This window comes from Triturus cristatus, chromosome 7 (genome assembly GCF_964204655.1).
Source record: "Triturus cristatus chromosome 7, aTriCri1.1, whole genome shotgun sequence".
In the NCBI taxonomy this organism is placed as follows: Eukaryota; Metazoa; Chordata; class Amphibia; order Caudata; family Salamandridae; genus Triturus; species Triturus cristatus.
The window spans coordinates 694659236-694681056 of record NC_140590.1 but is presented as its reverse complement, the minus strand read 5'-3'; the positions used below and the strand labels follow the sequence as shown (position 1 = coordinate 694681056).

The window sequence follows — 21821 nt, the reverse complement described above, 5'->3', positions numbered from 1 at the left end:
ACGAGTATCTCGGTGACTTTGGCAGCGAAGGGGAGGAGAGAGATGGGCTGGTTTTTTCAGGTCTGTCAGGTCGGCCGTGGGCTTCTTGAGGAGGGGCTTGACTTCCGTCCGCTTCCAGTCGTCTGGGAAGATGCCGGATTTGAAGGTGGCGTCGATGGTCCGACCTAATTCGAATGCGATGGCGGCGGCGGCCCTGTGGTAGATATGAGGTGGGCAGTGGTCCATTGGGGCTCCAGAGTGGGTGTTTGTCATGGTCTCGGTGATGTGTTAAACAGTGGCGGGATTCCAGGTAGAGACGGTTGGCTCGTCGTCGGTGGTGGGGAAGGGGGTGGTGTCTATCATCTGTTCACTGAAGTTGTCATAGAGGGCCTTGATTTTCAGAGGGAAGTAGGAGCTGAGCTTGTTGCAGAGTTCCTGGGATGGTGTGACGTCCGTGGATTTGCTGGGGGGTTTGGTGAATTGCTGTATGATGTTGAAAAGTTCTTTGGCGTTGGTTGCGTTGGTGTGGATCTTGTTCTTGATGAAAGTCCGCTTGGTGTACCTTATCCGCTGGTGGTATTCCTTCAGGGTGGTTGTCCAGGTTTTCTGTGGTTTTCTGGTTTCGCCAGGTCTTCTCAAGGCATCTGCAGGATCGCCTGGCTTCTTGGAATACGGTGGTGAACCAGGCGGCCTTCCGGGTGTGTTGTTTGGCAGGGTGGCGGAGGGGCGCGAGCTTGTCAGCGCAGCTGGAGATCCAGCAGTGATGTTCTTTTGCTGCGGAGTTGGCATTGGTCGTGACACTGGGGGGTCTCGGAGTAGGGTGGTGTTAATGTGTTCCTCTGTGATCTTGCTCCAGTCCCTTCGTGGCGGGGGAGGGGCGGGTTTGGGTGCTGTGGTGGTATTGAAGGTGAAGTGTACGCAGTGGTGGTCCGTCCAGAGGGGCTACGTGGTGTGGCTGAAGTGGATGTTCGTCCCTCCTGCGAAAATAGGGTTGAGCACTAGTTCTCCTTGTAGGTAGATAAACACAGCTGCCATGGAATAAAGAATTGGAACAAGTGAAACAGAAGCTTTTCCCTTAATACCAGAAAACACTCTAGACAAGCCCTTTAAAGTTAAATCGAGCAAGAAATAGTTATTTTTTTGAATGGGGGAAATTTCTTCTGGGTACTGTTTTAGGACTTTTCTATGCCAGTCTTGTTTGGGTGCGCTGGGAGGGGACAGGCTGCATAAGTGGTTAAAGGGAGTGTGGGGGAAGAGTCGGGTGTCATGTGCGCCGAGTGTTCATATGTTCAAGTTATTGCAGCCTCCAAGCCTGCTCAGGTAGTATTTCTGCTACATCTATATCTATATTTATATATATACTTATTTAATAGGAACCCATACCGGAAATTTCAAGGCAACGGTAGTTACCAACCATAACAAATGATTAGGCAAAGTCTGTTTAAATGGAATTAATGGTTACTGCGAATAAAAGACCTCTGATTTGACGTCTGTAATGCTTCATCTCTGTCTGTGGAAGAAGCTGTCATTGTATTCCTTTTCTATGCCTATGACAGCTGTCAAATAGTCCTACTTTTATGTCGATGGTTACTGCAAACTGTAGTCCTACTTCCATGTCAATGACCCGTCCCTGTTTTTTTTTTTTTTTGGGAGAATCTGGTCACCCTACATTGGCTGGCTTTTTTATCACTCTCATTTGGTTGCTTATTATTTGATGGATTTACTTCCTCTTCTTGTGTTTCTTCTCCTCTCATTGCTTATTTACCATTATTTTGATTGGATGTCTTGTATCTTCTCATTGGTTACATTCAGGGAACTATTTTCGTCCCTTTAGCCTCTAGCACTCCATGGGTGCGTGTTTATATTCTTACTCTCGTCAACCGTGGGTGCTGGTGATAGCCTCCTTCAACATACCCCCAAGTCCAACCATGTATTTAATCACCCTCCAACTGAGCGTCTGTGCCTTTGGAAAATGGGGTTTTCATGTTTCCCCTTTACTGCTCCTCCCCGCACAGCAGTGTTCACTCTGCCCACGTTATTTACATGCGCGTGTACCGATCATTTTTTCAGCCTTGGGCTTCTCTGTTTGTTTCTGATGATTGCAAAGATACAGAGCACGCGCAGTTAAGCAAATCACAAGGCCCATGACGCATTCCTTTGTGACAGGAACGAGGATAGAAAAGACAAGTCGAGCTGCTTCCACGGCCTGTCCCGGTTTTCTCTTTGCATTGTGGGGCTTGCAGTGCTCAGTGGATGCTGGGAAATACATAACTACAAATACCAGCATGCAAAGAAAAGGACAAGAACTAAATGTATTATCTATCCCTGCATGGAACTGAGTAATATTCCTGGGTATTGAACAGCTGCATGTTTGCCAGCTCTGATTATGAACAGAACTACAGCAATAGCAGTGATGTGAGTTGAAGCCAGACTAGCCAGAGCTCACTGCAAACATTTGGACAGTGGACAGCTTGAGTGCGATGATGTGCAGGTGAAATAATATTTAATTTCCATTTGGTGGAGTGGAATCCTACGTATGCACGGCCAGTCAGCTGCGGCCCATTAAAGAAGGTAACCATCGCACAGGTACGAGCAGGCAGGAAGCTACTTTGTGGTGACTTGTGTTTGGGTCACGTGGCCTATGCCTGAGGGGAGATAGGCCGCCTGCCAGCTTGGACGTTGCATGGTGTTGTCGCCGACTCTGCTTGTCCATTCGGATCAAGGATGCAGGAACTCATCGCCGGAGTGGAGAAGTTCACTTTCGACATCGAGATGGACGTGGACGAGCAGAAAGGGGCCTTCCTGCTGCCTTTTAATGGAATGGACAGTAAGTGCGATCGCGCGTGACACTGCGAGGCACGTGCAGCAAACGTTTATTTATCCTTCGCACTCAATCCAAGGCGTGAAAATTAAAGAGGCACATTTTGGGACATACAGGAGAGAAAAGTTGTATTGTTATCACTTTCGGAAAGCCACCCACAGTGCACTGTCTAAAGCAGACTTACTAGAGCTGGGATTCTGGGAAGTAGGCCTACGCCTGTCATTGGTTTCGTGTTTTTTGTTTTTGTTTTGTTGCATCAACATCTGTTGCATTCTGGGACTTAGTGTCACATTTAACATTGAACATATGGGCTCATTCACCTCCCCATCCAAAATGTTTCACACTTGATGCGGTTCCATCCTTTTGATGCTTAAACACAGTGACACTGGGATGGTTTTTAGAATGGGAGTGCTCTAAAGTAACAGATTTGGAACGCATGAAAGTTTATTAAGTAAAAAAGTGTAGATTGTGCCAAATTGGAATTCGGTAACATCGAAATGTAAGTTTACAGTCAAATACCAATTGGTTATTTGGAAGGGGTGTGTCTAGGGCATCCATTCCAAATACCGCATCACTTTGGTATGTATTAATATTTTGTGACCAAAATCCTGTCGCAAAACATTAAAACTTTACCGACTACTGAAAAGTAGTGGTAAGGTATTTGCAAATGGGAAGGGATCGCCAAAGGATCCTTACTTATCTTTTGTGAATATTAAAAAAAATATTTTTCATTTTATACGCATACCGTTTATCTTAAAGGAAAATGGGCTGCATTAAAAGAAAAAATGCTTTATTTAAAAGTAATCACAGACAAGGTGGTCTGCTGACTTCAGCAGGCCACCATTCCTGTCCTGGCTGTGATTCCTAGTGGAACACAAATTGGGACCTACCTCCTTAATATTCATCAGGTAGATCGAATTGTGACCCACTAGGTCACTCTGTTTTGCAAACCAACCTATTCGTACATAAGTGGATTCCCAAAGTACCATACTGGTTGCAAATTGCGACCAGTGCTACATAAATTTGGCCCTATTTTTTACATAAATAACTCTCAATGCTGTGGAATCAGCACAAACAACCAGAGGAAAACCACCTCAAAGATTTACTGTACAAAGAATTGGTTTTTAAACGATAGATGCTGTGAATTGTAACGGTAGATATGAAAATGATTCATCAAAAATGTGGGTGCCCAATTGAATTCCTGATGCACAAAATAGATTTGTGTAGTGTCCTGCTATTTTACCCAGAGTCCCTATTCTGAATCATCACAACTGTGCTACTTAAAGTGCCCAGCATGGCTAAGTGTTCTGTTCCTCATAATATCCCAGTCCCTTCCAATGTTCTGTTCTTGAGAATTGACATGCTCACTCTAAATTCTCTCTAAATGAACACCAACACTCTGGTAATGACAACACCCAAATTCATTCACCCATGCTTCAGTTATTGATAATACACAGACACATTCAGAACTTCAGCCAGGACACTAACCAAACCATGACCTCAAGATAAATTGATCTAAAACTTCCTTTTTGCCCACAGTGCAGATGATGCAGTTCCAGAAATGTCATTTAGGAACATTCTGTGACTAGTTGGAACTGTCACAGAATGAATGATTGTAGAATATCAGAAAGATTATTGAAGTTAAACATTGAACAACGGCAGGTATAATAATGCCGTATTATACATATTGTGCAAGGAAACTAATACGCTAAAGGAACATTGGACACCCTGTAAAAATGATGCCAATGTTGATACAGTGCATGGGTATAATGCACTTCAAAATATTGAGAAGTGCAAAAAGTGGTGAATGGCGTGCTTGAATTAATCTCAGCCACTGAAAATTAATTTGATTCATTCTACTTCATAGTTTTTAGCTTAGTGTCATTTCAGATATGGACCAACTTTATCGGGCATTGTTGGCTATTCCACAACGCTCTTGCCAAATGCCTCACAGGCTTGCAGCAATGCTAGATGCTGCATCACTCAATACCAGCAAGAATCAATAGACTGCTACCAGATCCCCTTTAGTGGGAATAAGAGCTCAACAGGGCCTACCTCTTACTAAAACAGCAAATCCTTTTTCTTGTATAAGTACAATTCTAAGGAATTTAAAGTCTATTTTACATAGTTCTTGGTATTGTGATTTTGCTGTTCCATCATACATGACTCCAGGGGGGAGAAATAGGGTCTAAGGGAGAGTTTACCGACCAAACAACAGTTCCAATCCCCAATACCTTTAACACACATACAAAGGGAACTGGTGGTCTAATTTAGGAAGGCTATAAAGAACAGACTAACCAACAACAGGGCACCAAGAAAAGTTATCCTAACAATTGCTAAGGAGGGACATTGACAAGTAAAGGAAGTAGATTCACAGAATGTTGACAGGATTTCCATCAACCGCCAAGAGAGGCCAGTGTCATCATCTGGTAATCCTTCAATCTAAGCTACTGTTCCTCAAAGCCTTGAGGGAAATCATGTAGCAGTAGATTGCAGCTGAACCAAACAAAGTCTAGTCAGAGAAAGAAAACATACAAAAAGAGACTGACCGACATGATCATGAGTAGTACTGCGATAGTAAATCGTCTCTTATGTGATGGAAATCTTAGTGGTGCAGTGCAGAAAAGTGAAATTTAAAAAGGAGTTGGGAGAGAGACACAACCTTTAATCACCAACTCTATTCCAATCCTATTAAAAATATTTAAGCAACTTTGAACAAATAGGTTGCTTCACAGTGGGTCGACTAGTTTCAGCCTAGATGGAACTTTGCCCGGCTTTCTTCAGGACCAATATACCTAAACTAGCTACTGCATAAAAGTGAAATTGATAAAGTATATAAAACGTGTAAATCCAAAATTGTCAAAAAGTACAACCTTGAGTGGTGAGATCTCTGAATGAGCAGGGTGATCTTCACTCCTGTAATGAATAAATGCATCGACAAATGTATTATTCTTGGTATGGTATAGTAAGTTCCTTAAAAATCGCAACATGTAGGCGATTCTTTGTGTTCGCGCACCGATATTTAACTAATAAGACAGTGCACTCACCTGCATCATTCGAGATACAGACCTCACCTCACCTGGTCACTTACTCAGGAAAAAGGAGACCCCGCTCTAAAGAAAATTTAGATGAAAGGTCGATCAATATTGGTTTACAGAGTACAATGTATTTCTTCAAGAGTGTACTCCAATTTAGCTATTGCTTGTATTTGCTTCAATATGTCAACCAAACGTACTAGACATCCATTATCCTCACACTTAATCACTTTCTCTAGTGGGATATGTCAGTACCCTTCTTGGGGAAACAAATAAAGGAAAAAAGAAGGAAAACGCCAATTTAAAAACCTCTATCAGCAATGGATGTCTTCTACGGTCAAGGATACTAGCTGTATGAAGGGGTGAAGCTTGGACATATTTCATGCTTATGCGTTCAAGTTTCGCCTCTAGTTGAGATCAACAGTATCTTAAGGGTAAAGTGTTAATGAACTCTCTCTATTATTGCATTTAGCCACCAAACAAGGATACAAAAGCGTGTAATATGTGGCATAACTATCTCGGTGGAATAACTATTGCCAGCTGAAAGCGAGTGAATGGAAATACCAATGGCCGCTTGACCACGATTCTCTCAGTGACACGTAAGTGCAGCATAATTATCTCGGTAGGGTAACTGTCGCCAAATAAGAGCGAGTGAATGGGAATCCCAATGCCCACTTGAACACGATTCAGTCGCCTGGCCATTAGTACCTCGGACTCTCCTATGTTAATGGGTGGTACCGAGGTAACGCTCAGGACTCTCTCTATTCAAAAATTGCAAGCTATTCTCTCAGTGACACGTGAAAACAGTTCAAAATTACAGCGCGTTTCTCTTAGTAGGTTAACTCTCACAAGGTAAAGGCGAATCCATAAACTCATCCGCGTAACCGCAAATGCAAGATTGCAAACACTCACCTGTCCGTCGGTACCTCGGACTCTCCTGAGTTTGTGGGAGGTGCCGAGATTCCGGTCAGGTGATGTTTTAAACGTGCTCATTGCGTGCATAACGTTACCAATCCAATCGCTGTATGTAAACTACAGAGTGACGTCATAATACAGGGAAGTGGTAGTTTTTGTTGTGTGTCTTGAATAAGTCAGCATAAATCACGGTAACACTAGTGAACATAGAGGAGGCGCCAGAACAATGACGCGTCTTTGAATGCCTATAACGATAGTATTGACACAGTCAAAGGACTCGCACCCACACACCATGTTTACAATGCGAATGTATTTATGAGCACGTTTTTATGCGGTCTCAGGCTTATGACAATGTCCACATTAGTTGTGTGACCAATCACGTTTCTAGGAAAACGGCATTCAACTAGCACTGGTACCCCTGGTTCATTTACTATTCAACACTGAAACGTGCTTAAGTTAGACAGGAAACTGCAGATACCTATCTCTAATGTATGTAAAGCACCTTTGTGCAATAGGTGGAAGGAAAGGGAGCTGCAACAAAATTACCTCTCTCGTACCTACTATGTTTTAATGGAGACGTTTTTGGGTGTCTGACTAATGTTGTTATCTGAATGGGTATAAAACCCATCATATTGTAGGATACGCATGGCGTAGTTATCAACCAGGAGGGGGCGGGGGGGACGGAGGGGGTTTCTTGATACCGACAGGTACTGTGATTGTAGAGAAAGAAACTAGTGTCAATATAAGCCATTTTGGTTAGATTGCAGTTGGCGATAGACAATTATCGGTAGGGAATTGGTTGGAAAATAATGACATTGACTCCTATACCTATCCCTAGTCACTTACATGCAACAGACCTTTTCAACTAAGATCTAACAGGTAAGGCAGCTGCAGCATTATCTGGTCTATGCCTACCATGGACTAATGTAACGCAGTCCAAGGAATCGAATCATTAAGACCAAGCTGGTCACTTCGTAATTTAAATACCCATCGTTGTTCTTTATTAAAGAGAAAGTTGGTCTTGTCAGTGGTATAGGACGGTATGAATGGTTTTTCTAAAACCGTCCATGTGAAATCATCCGCCTGGTGATTTTTCTCAACAAAATGTCGAGTGAGTGTGGTAAATAATTTAATTACCGGGACTTAATTTGATACAGAACATAATAAAAATAGCTCAATAAATAAGAGGCAGAATCCGTGGTATTAGAGGTTAGGAACGGGCTTTATTCCAATGGACGATTTCGAAATCGTGGACTCCAGGTTCCATCACCACGGAGGCTCAGGAAGTGAAGTACATACATTATTGATAATTAATTACTTTTATACAATAGGCATTACAGTGAAGCAAATGCGAGAGGCGTAACAATTGATAAGGAAGATAACATTATTCATGCGTAATGAAAATGGGCGTGATTGGGCGTAACAAAGGAACGTCATCAGGCATGATGTCATAATGGGGTGGTTCCATGAAAGAATTTCGCAATGTCAGCAGAAATACTTGGCAGAAATGCGCGCGCAGCAGCATGATGTGTGATTGACGTGCAGCTAGGGGGTGAAGGGGACTTGACATTTAGCTCTACATGTGGCGACAGATGTCTAGAGGGTCAAGTCAACCTAATCCCAAATCATATCTAACATCCTATGTTTAAAGAACTATGTTATCCAAAAGAGAGGCCTTCTTGGAGTAGAATCTTATTCTATACTGACTATACTGACTGTTAGTGCGTGTACAAGCGTCTAAGTGTCTACACTAGATGCGAGGGCAGAAGTCTTCCATGGTAATAGGGCTATGAATTACTTGTATAAAGACAGAGAAGCCGGGCCTCTGCTCGGTAGCTGGCAGAATGTTTACTTAAACTACTAGACAGGAATGCATTGGATAGGGAACGGAGCAGATAATTTCGAAGGTGAAATACAGTTCTTGGCAGGCAGCAAGCTGATGTCAGGCACTGTGAGCCGCGCAGAGGATGAGACAAAGTTCATGGTCACAGATGCAGGCTCGGACTGGAGCTTCAGAGACAGAAAGCAAGAAAAGCTTGATGACAGAATCAGGGCCTACTCGTCTGAACTGTAAAATGGCATAAGTGAACCATATAAAGGCGGTGGCCTTTCGTACTTAGGAATGGAATATCCGGCCCATTCATGGCGGATCTGAAAGAGGACATGTTAACGGTGGAAGCACATGTATTTGCGTCTTCATAACTGGAACTGGAGGGAACATACATGTACTTGTAACATGCACATAGAACCGTTGGGGTCCAAGATAGGGGACATAACTGACCAGAAAAATCCATATTTCCACATGAGCCTTGTATTGGTCTTTCTGCATCTAAAGGTGCTCTTGTGTTCTTGCATCCTTAGTTTCACTTTGCGGGTCGTCATACCTACGTACTGGTATTGGCATGGACATTGTAGTAAGTAGATCAGGTTATCACTATTGCAGTTAGTGAAAGATTTCTGTATCCATGGCCTGGTTGTACCTATCTCGATAGTTTTGGATTGTTTAGTTTGCGGGCAAACAGCACAAGTACCGCAGGGATAATGACCATGGATAGCTGGTAGATTCCATAGTGTACCCTGTGTTTGTGGTTCTCGCTCTCTGATACGAGTGTTAACCAATTTGTCTCAGAGATTCTTACCCCTTTTGAAGGCAAAGAGTGGCATCGGAATTCTGTGATTGCAAGTATTTAAGATACGCCAGTTTTTGCGAATGCTTTTCTGAATACCATTCGTGAGTGTACTGAAGGTATTAACAAATGTAAGGCGTTCTAGTTGAAGTTTTTCAGGCCTGGGTTCAAGCAATGCATCTCTATGATTGTTCGTTGCACGTTTGTATGCATTTCTGATCAGTTTCTTGGGGTATAGTTTCACTGATAGTTGGTTAGAGAGGTCACTAGCATGTTGTTTATATAGATCCAGGGTCGAGCAATAACGTCTCAAACGTAAAAATTGGCCAAATGGTAAATTATCGCGTAAGGCTTTAGGATGCTGACTGTCATATCTCAACAGAGCATTACGAGCCATAGGTTTGTGATAAAGTTCGCTCGCTAGGCCATTAGGTGTTACAAAGATAGACAAATCCAAAAAAGATATCCTGGTCTTATGAGCTTCAAGGGTAAACCTCAAAAAGGCGTTACGTGTGTTAAGCCATTCTTGAAAGAGTTCAACTGATTCCAAATTTCCTCTCCATACCACCAAGATATCGTCAATGTACCTCTTCCATAGTCTAATAGACTCATGGAAGGGGTTGTCCTCATTGAAAATGTGCTCTTGTTCAAACCTGCGAACATAAAGGTTCGCCAGACTTGGCGCGAAAACACTTCCCATGCTCGTGCCTGAGATTTGTAGCTAAATCTTGTCTTCATACATGAAGAAGTTTTCTTTCATTGCTACTTGTGCTAGAGCCATAATAAAATGGACTGGAGTGATAGAATCCAGATTAGCATTGTTCAAGATGGAAGCAATGGTGTCCAGTGTTTCATCTTGTGGAATCGATGTATAAAGCGATTCAACATCAAAGGAAACAAGAAGATCTTGTTCTGGATCAAAATCTACTGTAGGAAGAAGACGGAGTACATCTTTGATATCTTGCAAATAAGTCGGCATCTGTCTCACTAGTGGTCTTAGAAAAAAATCTACAAAGGTAGATAAAGGTTCTAGCATGGAGCCAATCCCCGATATTATGGGTCTACCAGGGGGAGGTCTTTGGGTCTTATGAATTTTGGGTAATGTGTAGAAATACGGCATTACCGGGTGGGTTGTCCGCAGAAAAGCACTTTCTTGTGGGGTTATCCAACCTTCATTTAGTCCTTCTTCTACTATCCCATTGATGGTTTTGCCAATTCTTTCTGAGGGATCTTCTCTCAGGCGATGATAGAACCTGTTGTTGTCTAATATTCTGAGACACTCTTCTCGATAACTTTGGGTGTCCATTATGACTGTTGCTCCACCCTTGTCAGCGGGCTTAATAATGATTTCTCTATCTTCAGTTAGAGAACGAAGTGCAGCTGATTCTCGCCTAGGAAGATTGCTATAGCTCTTTTGCTTGTTTGTGCACAGAGTTGCAATTTCTTCTTGCACTTTCCTTTCAAAGGTGAGTACTTGTGGTGGAACTTGATGTACTGGAGGATTGAATGTAGAGCGTATTCTCAGACCCGTATTCGTGGTGTCTGTAAGGGGTGATGTCATGTCCTTATCTTTGAAAAAGTGATGTCGTAATGTCTTTTCTTTCTTTGACATTGACAGGGTGGAAGCAGGCCCCAGAGGGGGAGACAGAGAGAAACAGCTCAGAGTCCTGGAATCAAGTTACATTCTTCTTCTGGGCAGCAAGTCTCCCTCGGGGATGAACGAGGATGAGGAATTTTGTCCACATCGGATAAGTAGTGTTCTACGTTTCTTAGTTTGCATCCAGATCCCTTTGTGATCTCGATTCCCCTGTGATATATCGGACCTCGTGGGGCCTCCCATCCGAGGTGTAATGTTCACACCAGGAAGAACTTCACAGGTGGCCTAGCAGGTAGCTTGGAAGCTCTAGGGATCATGAGCTGAGTTTCGAATTTAAGTGGTTTAGCGAGGTCTAGGGCCAAGGGGGTACAGCGTGTCCTCTCTCGGCACCCCGTTTTAAAATGTCTTGGGTTAAGTCATTTATTTTGTTGCACGGTATCCACAAAATTCACAAAGGATAGAATTGTCTTTTTCATCTGATAGACTTTCTTTATTGTATTTTAAATGTACCATGATTGATTGACTGACTGACTGACTGACATTGGGCATTATTCTGTGGTATTTGTTGAGAGTGGGGTGGTAGTTATTATGGCCACTTGGCCGGAAATGCTGGTAACTTTGAGGCTAAGCTTCAAAGGGAGCCTCACACTGCTTAAGCCCCCCAAAACGATATGAAACTCAGGCTTCAAACAATTGTTACATTTATTGGGATTTTATTTGAAACTGTTATGACTTCATATCAGTGATATCAATTTAAAATGCAATTTATAATTTTAGGCATGTTAAATCGCATGCGCTCAGTAATTTTGTGCTCAGTAGTGAATTATCATTAATTGTGATAATTTTTAACAATTATCTACCCTGTTAGAAAAAAACAGGTTGTAAAGGGAGTCTGTTTTCTATGCCTATGATCAGCCGGAAGCGCATTGTCTGTCCTCTATTGCCCTTCATGTCAACACGATAAAATGGTGTTTTTTGTTTGTGCAAACTGACGTTGAAAAAGACCTTGTGGTTTAAACGAGTTAACGTTGATACAAATACAATAATCTTGTGTGACCACGATCCTGGAGTGCGAGTAATTCTTTGTATGGGACACGATATACAAAGCTTTCTTTAAAATTTACAACAGGTTCCGACGTCCGTCCTACGCACTGGCCCCGTCTTGCGGAAGTAATCAGCAATGCCGGCAAAATATAAATATATACAAAAAAAATATATATAATTTTTTTAGCACCCAAGTGTGTTTTGAGCTTGAGGGGCACGTTGTTCCCCATGCCCTACGTGTAGCCGTGCTAGAATTGTCCAAATTGTAATACTAGGGCTGCCTAAAGTGTTATAGACCGCCCAGGCGGATTGTTTTAACCAGCAGATCAACACCAATAAATAACATGTTAGTTGAGTGTTATTCAACGGGTTCATGCACATGTTGCACAGATGCCATAACATCAAATAGAGTACATCAATACCACATTTGAGAGTATAATGATCACAAAATATCTTAATGTGATACCTAACATATAATGTATATCATTAACCTCTTAGCTGCTGAAGCATTTCGACCCAGTACAATTTGAGGTCTGGCGTGACAGCACAGCTTTCACTAGACTTTGTGATCAACGAAAACAACTTTCACTGTACTAGTGAGAGAGGGGCTTAGGTGCCACCCATATGTTTCTTCTGCTGAATACAGGATTTGATTGGACAGAAGTTGTGTGCTTGCACTGAAAAGGCTTGTACTGCTCTTTTAGGCTTCTGGCAAGGCTTCTACTTAGTACAGCAGGACTAAGTTGGTTATGGTGGTCATGGCTTTAGGAATGACCTGCGTATTATCAAATGTTGAAATAAAGGTAGCAGGCCTTGCATATTGTGTGTGAAAAACCATTTGTTGACATTAATCCATTTAAGGGTGGATTGTTACTAGTCTGTATGGAAGTTTTCAGGGAAGGATTTTGTTGCATGGAATCTCACACTCTGCTGTAGTAAGTAAGGGTTTGGGTGTTGTTTGCCCACTGTGACAAACTGTGGATATAGAATATTTGCTCTGTGAGAATCCATGTTAGGTCCTCTTACCCACCAGTACCACTGCTCCTTCTGCACTAGTGACAGCTGTGCCATTGCATGAATAGAAATGACTCGGTTCATAATAACTGTTAGACAACTGCACAGGCTGTTATTATTGTAAACTGAATTTCATGATATATTGGATGCCCATAGCCAGCTGACAAATGCCTCTGTTGCTTCATATGTACTGGGCTCATGTCAGCTGTTATCTCATTCCCTATACATCAATATCTGTATGCACCACATTAATGTACACATTATGCAACTGTCGAATGTTGAATCTTTTTCTTCTCCCTCCTCATTTCCTCTGTTTTGCTTTTTATTATAAAAAACGAATAAAGTTTATTGAACAAATAAAACAACTAACATATAAACCTCCTATTTGTAATGTTTAGATATGCTTTCATGTGCTTAGTGTATGTAAAGTGAATGGTTTATAGTGTGCTGGGTGAGCTAGCCATGTGCTGCTAGTGCGAGTAGGATAATGAAGATTGACTAGCTTTAGCACCTAATCCGCAGCAGTATCTCTCTGGGGTGTTTCATTAGTTTATCTAATTGCAGAGCAGTGAAACCAAATGTAAGACTGTGTTTTTGTGCTTTCAGAATCTGGAACTGCTGTGTGCAGCTATTTCATGAAGGGACTGTGCAAAAAAGGCGAGTATTAATTTTCCCCTGTGTTAGTGCTTACTATGTTCAAAAGACTAGGGGTGAGGTATGCTGACTGAAGTAAAATACAGGAAGCACTTTGCATCTGTTTAAAAAATGTACTTTAAAAGGCTAATAATCACAAAATATGCACAGACAAATTAAAGTGTTAAATGAAATCAGTGAACTGAGGAGGTAATTATTTACCAAGGATTGAATTTTAGTTAGCAGGTACAGGTGTAACACAATTAGATAATTTCTATTGGACACCTTCATTAGCTCAAACTGGGGTTTCAAGCATGGCTCTAGGGTTGTATGCCATTAAGGTCATTTCAGAAATGTGTATAGTCTATTTTTGTCCCTAGGGCCTGGCAGAAGATGACTTAACAGTGGAAAATGCACACCGGCCAACCTTTTGACTTCAAATTGTGGGTCATACCAAGCTTTTAAGATGGTGATCAAGTTAAAATGAATAGTCCACTATTTTTGGAAGGCGTTCAAGTATAAAAAAAGGGGTGACCACATAAAAAACGTAGGAGGCGTTTTGTTTATTTGGGTGGAAACCAGTAAAAAGAGGGTTATATCCACCAAGTGTAGGTGACTTGACAGATATGCTATCTCTAGCATGTTGTGAAATATTATGTCCATTATCACATAAATAGTGATAGAAAATTGGCTACAGGTATACCGTGTTTAATTACTTCAAGTCCCCAAACCTTAGAGGACACTGTCACAATGACTGGATGATGTCATCAATGATGTCTCCAAACATGAGTGATATAACATATGAGGTCATAAGTAGTGTACGGCATGGGCACAAGGTATAGGTAGCTCAGTAAACTTTAACTAGTGAATTTCAGTGTTAATTTTTTGTGTTTTTAAATGTAAGATTTTATCCCGATCCAACACCAAATGATAACCTCTTGTTAACCCTTTATCCTATGGCTACGCCCTGTGCCCATTTGCACCACAGGTGGCTAACTACCTGCTGCGCACGGCCTTTGGCTGTGCGCAGCAGGTGGGCAGCCAATGTCCTATTGTCCTTAGCCTAGGAGGGTTGGCTTCCTGTGAGGGTTGGGTGCAGGACATGTTTCACAGCTTTCCGCAACTTGTGCTGATGCTACCTTCCGAACCCGGGATCCGGAAGGCAGCATCAGCACAAGTCGTGGAAAGCTGTGAAACATGCAGTGTATTGCGCCTCCAGCAAACTCCCGAAGGAGCCCGTAATAGGACTCTCTGAGGTACTATTGACCTCTGTTCAGAGAAGCTTTCTCAGAACTAAAACTAGGATTTGGACAATATCCATCTCTCTCACACATTCTAGGTCCTGACGAAAGCCCCCCCGACCCACATGGGCAATTAAGGGGCTGAAACATGTCGACCATTGCCCTGGACTAATCGGTGCAGTGGGCTCATAGCACATCCCACCATGCACAACACTGTTTTGACCTTTTCCCATGCTCCAAACTGAATAAAGTTTTAGTTTAGGTGACATGAGGACTGTCTTTTTAACCAACTCCCCTCACTTGAGCACCCTCACTTTTATTTCTGATCACTACTGAAATAACCAATGGTTCCCTCCAGGTGGAGGAAGCATAAAAGAAACCCAATGATGATGCTGTCACGTATAGGACCAGGGCGTAGAATCGAGGTATACCACCTATCGAGCTGTCTACGTGAATGAGGGTTTTCTAAGACTGATACTACCCCTGAACCCTGGTAGAAGGTACAAATGATCCATCCCCCCCTTGATTTTGTATGACTATTAGGAAGCCGAATGGATCATCGCATCTTCTACCTCCCTCATACTTGATCTTCTTAACTAAAATGGATGCCACAAACAAAATGGCTTCAGCTTATGATAACGGTAATTTCTGTGATTTCCACAGATGGCCGTTTTAGCATATAGCTGAAGACATCCGCTATGAATTAATAGGAGCATGGAAGTTATCCTGCACATCTATCCTCATAAATTCATTAATATCCTGATCCATTGCTATGTGGGCATTTATATTTAAAACATTTTGTTAAGCGGGTATATATAAGGTATAGGTAGGAGCACAAAGGGAACAGAGCATTGGGTCACATTAAATACAGAGGCATCAGGAAAAAAGGATCGCAACAAATATACATAGGGCTGATAATAACTTCCAGCCCCAGACGAAAAACAGTGTCCAAAACCAACCAGTCCAAGTCCATGTCCCTGAGTTCTGGAAACAATTTTTGTTTTGGGGGACCAGGAGGACCAAACGGGGCCATGGGAATTAGGACTAGGAGCCGCAAAGGGCTGCTCCTTCTCAAAAATGAGATGACCTAAGGGGTACATTGCTAACAAAAAGTACTTGGGGAATTGAAGCCGCTGTACAACCAGCCAGAGGGGAGTCTACTCCCTGTGTCCGTCTGAGCCTCACAGGCAGGCTCCTATCGTTCATCAAATGTTCACTTCTCCCACGGTGGAGCTGCACAACTTCCAACTCAGAAAAACAATCACGGCCCAGGCTGAAGAAGAAAACTTTCTTTCAGGAATGAGCAATCACCCTCCGGGGCGAATACCCTCAACGATCCTGTCCAGTGTCTCAGGCAGTGCACTAGTATTTTTCACTCTAATTTAACAGGCACTAGAGGCACAGCACCTGTTCTGAACTCAGGTCCTTCCCTAACTCCTGTGTTGCTCCGCTGGCGCACTGCTCTTTCATCAGGGCCGCAGATTGTACCCAGTGTGCCCAGGCACCTCCTTAACAACAAACAAAGGTGCAGGCTCACTTTCAGTTGGGGACCGGAACTCAGAGGCATGATGCCGGAGTATCTGAAGCAACCCTTGTTTCACAGGGAGTCACCTCAAGCAAAACCTCTTTGCCATTCTTATCGGTCTGTGCCTCTCTCAGCTGGGCATCAGTAAAAAAGGAACAGCTCTCCGTCCTAATTTGTGACCCCATCTTTCACCCAAGACCGTGATCGGGGTACACGATTCTTCCGGTCTTCCACCCTCACCGCTGTTAAAGTTGCCAGCAATGGCTGTGCTGGTTCCCTTCACCTCGGCTCCAAGCTGGACTGGTGCTGACTCCCCAGGCTGGATCTGATATCCTGACCCCTCTGGCAATGGTTGTAGGGCAGCAGATATCTGTTGGTGAACAGAACAAAGATCGTTTAGACAAGGCATACACATAATCTTGGGTGTGGGGAACTCGATCTCCTGCCACTGCTAGCTGCCATTTTAGGAGACGTGCTAGCTGTGCAGGGAACACTCCGTCCCCTATTTAACACGCACAATGCAGGCGCGCAGCGCGCGCGCGCAGCGGGCGCGCCGATGGCGCGCCGGAGGCGCGCCAGAGGCAAGCCCGTCTGCGCCCGTCCGCGCCCGGGCCGCTCCCAGCGCCAGAAGCGCTGTCCTTTTAAATGGCCCTTCAGGACGACTGGTCTACAGCAGAGAACAACTACTGCAATTGAACCTACCCAAGGTCTCCAACCCAATAGATGATAGCCTCTCTTGTGGACTTATCAATAGCCGGTCGCTAGTAAAACACTCCTCGGAAGTCCATGACCTCCTGGAAGATCTGGAGTTAGACACCCTCTTCATAACAGAAACATGGACTACGGCTGAGTCCACTGTAGGCTTGAGTGGGGCCTGTCCCAGTGGATACAAAATCTTTCACAAACCCCGAGGCATGGGTAGAGGGGGCGGTGTGGGCATGATATTTAAGGACACACTAGATTTCAGACCTTTTCAGATTGACGAGGTCGGGGGGATAGAAAGTATGGGCTTTTCTCTACAGTCTCCCGGTGGGAATTTACTTACAGGGATGCTTTGTTATAGGCCCCCGGGTGCGACAACACAATTTCATCTCCTCGCCGACACCATCATTAACTTGAAACTTGCCCACACCAACATGATCATACTAGGCGATTTTAACCTTACTGAGGATGGAGGCCTCAGTAGCCAACTGAGAGACCTCCAGCACACCTGCTCTAACTTAAATCTCCACCAACTGGTGGCCAGTCCTACCCATCAGAAGGGGCACATTTTGGATCTGGTATTTGCCAACCCGGCTTTAACCAAGATATTAAATATTGCGCCCCTGAACTGGACGGACCACTCTCTCATACATTTGAGCTTGGTGTTGCCCCGTTGGAAGAACAAGCCCAGCCAGCAGTACTCCTATAGGAAAGACAGAGAGTGGGCCAAATTGGCCAAAGCTGACCCTTTAATTATATCACCGGAAGTCAGCCACTTCTCCCCTGCCCTGTCCGTGGATGAAAATTATAGATCATTCACTGCACAGATTATTAAGACCCTCGATTACATCATTCCTATAAAGTCACTAAAGAAGGTGAGGAAAAGATCAGCACCTTGGTACAATGAGGAGCTGCGTCAACTTAAACTCTCCCGAAGGCAAGCAGAGAGGAAATGGAGAAGAAATTACGCCGAAGACGACAAGACAGACCTGCGTCTGATTCAATTACAATACAAAGCTCTGATCCTGAGGTCTAAGGCAGATTTCTATGCGAGCTCCATTACCCAGGCTTCCAACGGGACAAAAGCCCTTTTTAAGATAGTCCGTGATCTCTCTTCTCCGGACTGTATGAACAATAGAGTAGCTCCCTCACAAGCCCTGTGCAATGAAATCGCCTCCTTCTTCCAGGAGAAAATTGCTAACATTGTCAACACATTACATGACTTTACTCAGGAAGGCTCTGAGGAAATAACCAGCCTGGCCGACGCAGACCCTTCGCTAACCGCGGCTCTAGACAGCTTCCAACCACTCTCTCAAGAGGCTTTTGATAGTCTTATAGAAAGCGTGTCTTCTGGCTCTCCTCTAGACCCTCTCCCCCATAAAGTCTGGAAACTACATGGGCGTAACACCTTCCCTTGGATGAGAATGATTTGCAATCAGTCCCTGATGGATGGATCGGTTCCAGACTGCTGGAAATTAGCAGTGGTAACCCCACTGATTAAGAAACCTTACCTGGACCCTTTGGTACCTGCTAACTTTAGGCCTATTTCACTCCTGCCCTACCCGGTGAAAATTCTCGAAAAATCGGTAAGCAAGACACTGTCTTGCTTCCTGGAGGAGAATTTCCTGCTTGATAGGGATCAGTTCGGCTTTCGTCCTGGCCACGGGACTGAAACAGCTCTGGTCACCATGTTAGATAATCTTCGAATGCGTGCCGACAACGGGAATGCCATGATTTTAGTGCTCCTCGATATGTCGGCAGCATTCGATACGGTGAGCCATCCAGTCCTGGTGGAGAGACTAAGGCAGATAGGTGTTAAAGGAAGAGCGCTGCAATGGCTGCAATCCTACCTAGAAGGCAGACAGCAGGTAGTCACCATGACCCCTTTTTCCTCTAGTCGGTTTCCAGTTGCACACGGGGTGCCGCAGGGATCTGCCATTAGTCCCATCCTTTTTAACATCTACTTACGGCCCCTGTTCCCTCTAATTAAATCTTTTGGCGTCAGCTTGGTGAACTACGCTGACGACACGCAGCTGGCCTTCTCCTTGGAAGGGGATGATGCACTACCTATGGAGCAGTTCCTACAATGCATGAAGCAGACCACGGACTGGCTCAGAAGGAATTCTCTCCAGTTCAATAGTGGTAAAACTGAGGTGGTTTTCTGCTCTCCCACTAGGACTCCAAAACATCTACCTTCTGAATTTAGACTCTCTCCAGAGGAAGATCCCCTAAAACCGGTCAGTAAGGTACGCAATCTTGGGGTGATCCTTGATGATGACCTTCAAATGGGATCCCAGGCTAGTAAGACCACCTCAGTCTGCTTCGCTCTGCTGCGACTACTTCGAAGTATTCTACCCCTACTCCCCAGGGAGTCACGAGCTATGGTAGTACGCAGTACGGTTTTAAGCAGGCTTGATTACTGCAATTCCCTCTATTTGGGGGCTCCGCAGTACATCTTCCAGGGACTGCAGAGGATACAGTCAGCAGCAGCTAAATTAGTGCTCGATCGGCGTCGCAGTTCGTCGGCCACTGGAGCACTGAGGGACCTACACTGGCTCCCTGTCAAGGAGAGGGTCTCTTTTAAGTCTCTGTGTTTGACCTTCCGAGCAGTGCACGGACTGGGCCCAGCCCCGATGCAGGACAAGTTTGTCCGTCATCTGCCAATCAGACAGCTTCGTTCCTCTACTGCAGGCCTGCTGACAGTCCCGAGATTCAAACGTTCCAGGGTAGGTGGAAGGGCCTTCAGTGTAGTAGCTGCCGGTATGTGGAACAAGCTTCCTCTGAATCTGAGACAATGTAACTCTCTAACTGAATTTCGTAAGGGACTTAAAACCTGGCTCTATCCCAAAATCTAACCCGGTTCGCTCCCCCTGCTCCTCTTCTGTCCTCTTGGTATGGTTCTTCAGTCTAAAGCGCCAAGATGCCCGTAGGGCGATAGCTGCGCTATATAAGTTTCCCATCAATCAATCAATCATAATCTATCAACAGAGAGGATACTCAATTTCAGAAAACTTCTTTAGTCTTGGAGCGCCCCATACATTAGCAGGACGCCCAAGAACCACTTCATCTATCTGAGAGTAAAAAACACCCTGGACCTATTAGCGAGTATAAAAGGAACTTTTAGTGAACTGGCAAGGGTAAACTTAATTTTTCTCTCCCAATCTGCCGGGAAAGTCTGTATTCATTTACTAAAATACTCTGAATCCTTACAAAACAACTATTTGTTGGTGTTTCTTGTGTTAGCAAGCTCGTGTTCCATAAATCATATAGTTCACAACACTTCTTCTACTTGTTATTTTTTTCACTACTGTACAGGACTGTGGGCACCTAGAATTATTTTCCTTACGTAAGAACAACTGTCCTACTCTTAAGGGCATGTGAGCTTCTTTCCTAGCATTGTGACACATATGTATTATACTTTTTTATGATCTGGGCCATGTAATATATTCAGGGGAAAAACCCTATTTGCCAGCTCTAATAAGGGCTATCCGCTCAATTACATGGACTAACTGATAAAGGGCTAATGATGCCTCTGCGACTTTGTGTAGTGCTGTAATAACATAAACAATAATGGTGTTGCCAACTGGGAATTTTAGAACAAAAACTACCCACATATAGTTCCCCCTAAAGGTCAAATAAGGGAACACTAGTCTATTCTACCATCCTTTCATTTCTTATCTAATTCCATATGACATCAGTTTATAGACAGGATGGGAAGTAACATGGTGTATTTATTCATTCATTCATTTTGTTAATTTTAACAGTGTTCAAACAGTATTACTTAATAGCCAAATAGACAAAACACTGGTGAGGTGCTATATATATATATATCCTGCGTACTTTCCACGCCGAATAGCTCACAATAATACACATAATAGGCACAAAAACCAAGAAAAAGGACAACGTGTTACTTAATTATGCTTACCCTTAATTTGCCCAGGAGCTAGTCTCCTACCCCACTTTGACAGTAGGTAACTTAAGCAGGTGACCTCCCGTCGACAATACACACCCCTTTTGGCAGCTGGGCACGGACAAACTTGTAGGAGATAGATAACTAGGAGAAACCTTACCAAAGAGGCCATGTCCAAAACTAACGGACTGTACCACTTTCTAAATTTTGGTGTACAAGCACATTGGGTTAACTAGAAAACATTAATCCAATAACGAACTATCAATTCCTTTAGCTTATCGAGCTGTCTAACATAATAGCGCATTAATGCAAACTGTATTTCATGGCCTTTTTATCTGGCCCTAGCACAACCATTTTAAGTGTAAACCATTATTGCTGTATGCATGGCAGAGCTATTTTCTGCACATAGCCCACAGACGCTGCTACCCCTTGATAACGTTATTCAGTAGGATAAACCCCACCCTGCATATCTCCTACACTGGAATTATTTCTCAAGAAAACAGTGATATCCCCATCTGCTCCTAACAGAATATGCAATATTTCCTTTAGCTAATGTTACCCAAAACAGATCTGTGGTGTCCAATCTTGTTCCAGGAAGGCTCAATCAAGGCCATAAGTTCATTGAAAACAACTAAGTAAATGCTTCCATTTCTTAAATGTAGTTAAATTACTAATGACGATATCCTAAAAATTATTAACATAAATTGAGAATTAATTTGACCCTAATTTTCCTAGGCACATTATACAAACGTAATTAGAGCAAAGTTTGCATTACCTG

At 43.5% G+C, this 21821-nt stretch overlaps 1 protein-coding gene across 3 annotated transcripts in view; it reads left to right on the top strand.

The window, feature by feature from the left end:
* The first annotated feature begins 2569 nt into the window (after positions 1-2569).
* Positions 2570-21821, top strand: part of CPSF4L (cleavage and polyadenylation specific factor 4 like) — a 168929-nt gene continuing 149677 nt past the window's right edge. For 2 of the 3 annotated variants that reach the window (XM_085617346.1, XM_085617345.1), the window contains exons 1-2: positions 2576-2806; positions 13639-13689. In XM_085617346.1, the coding sequence (XP_085473472.1) occupies positions 2704-2806; positions 13639-13689 (154 nt within the window). In that variant the 5' untranslated portion in view covers positions 2576-2703. Of the gene's footprint in view, positions 2807-13638; positions 13690-21821 lie in introns of all 3 variants that reach the window. The other variant, XM_085617344.1, reaches the window with a different exon arrangement.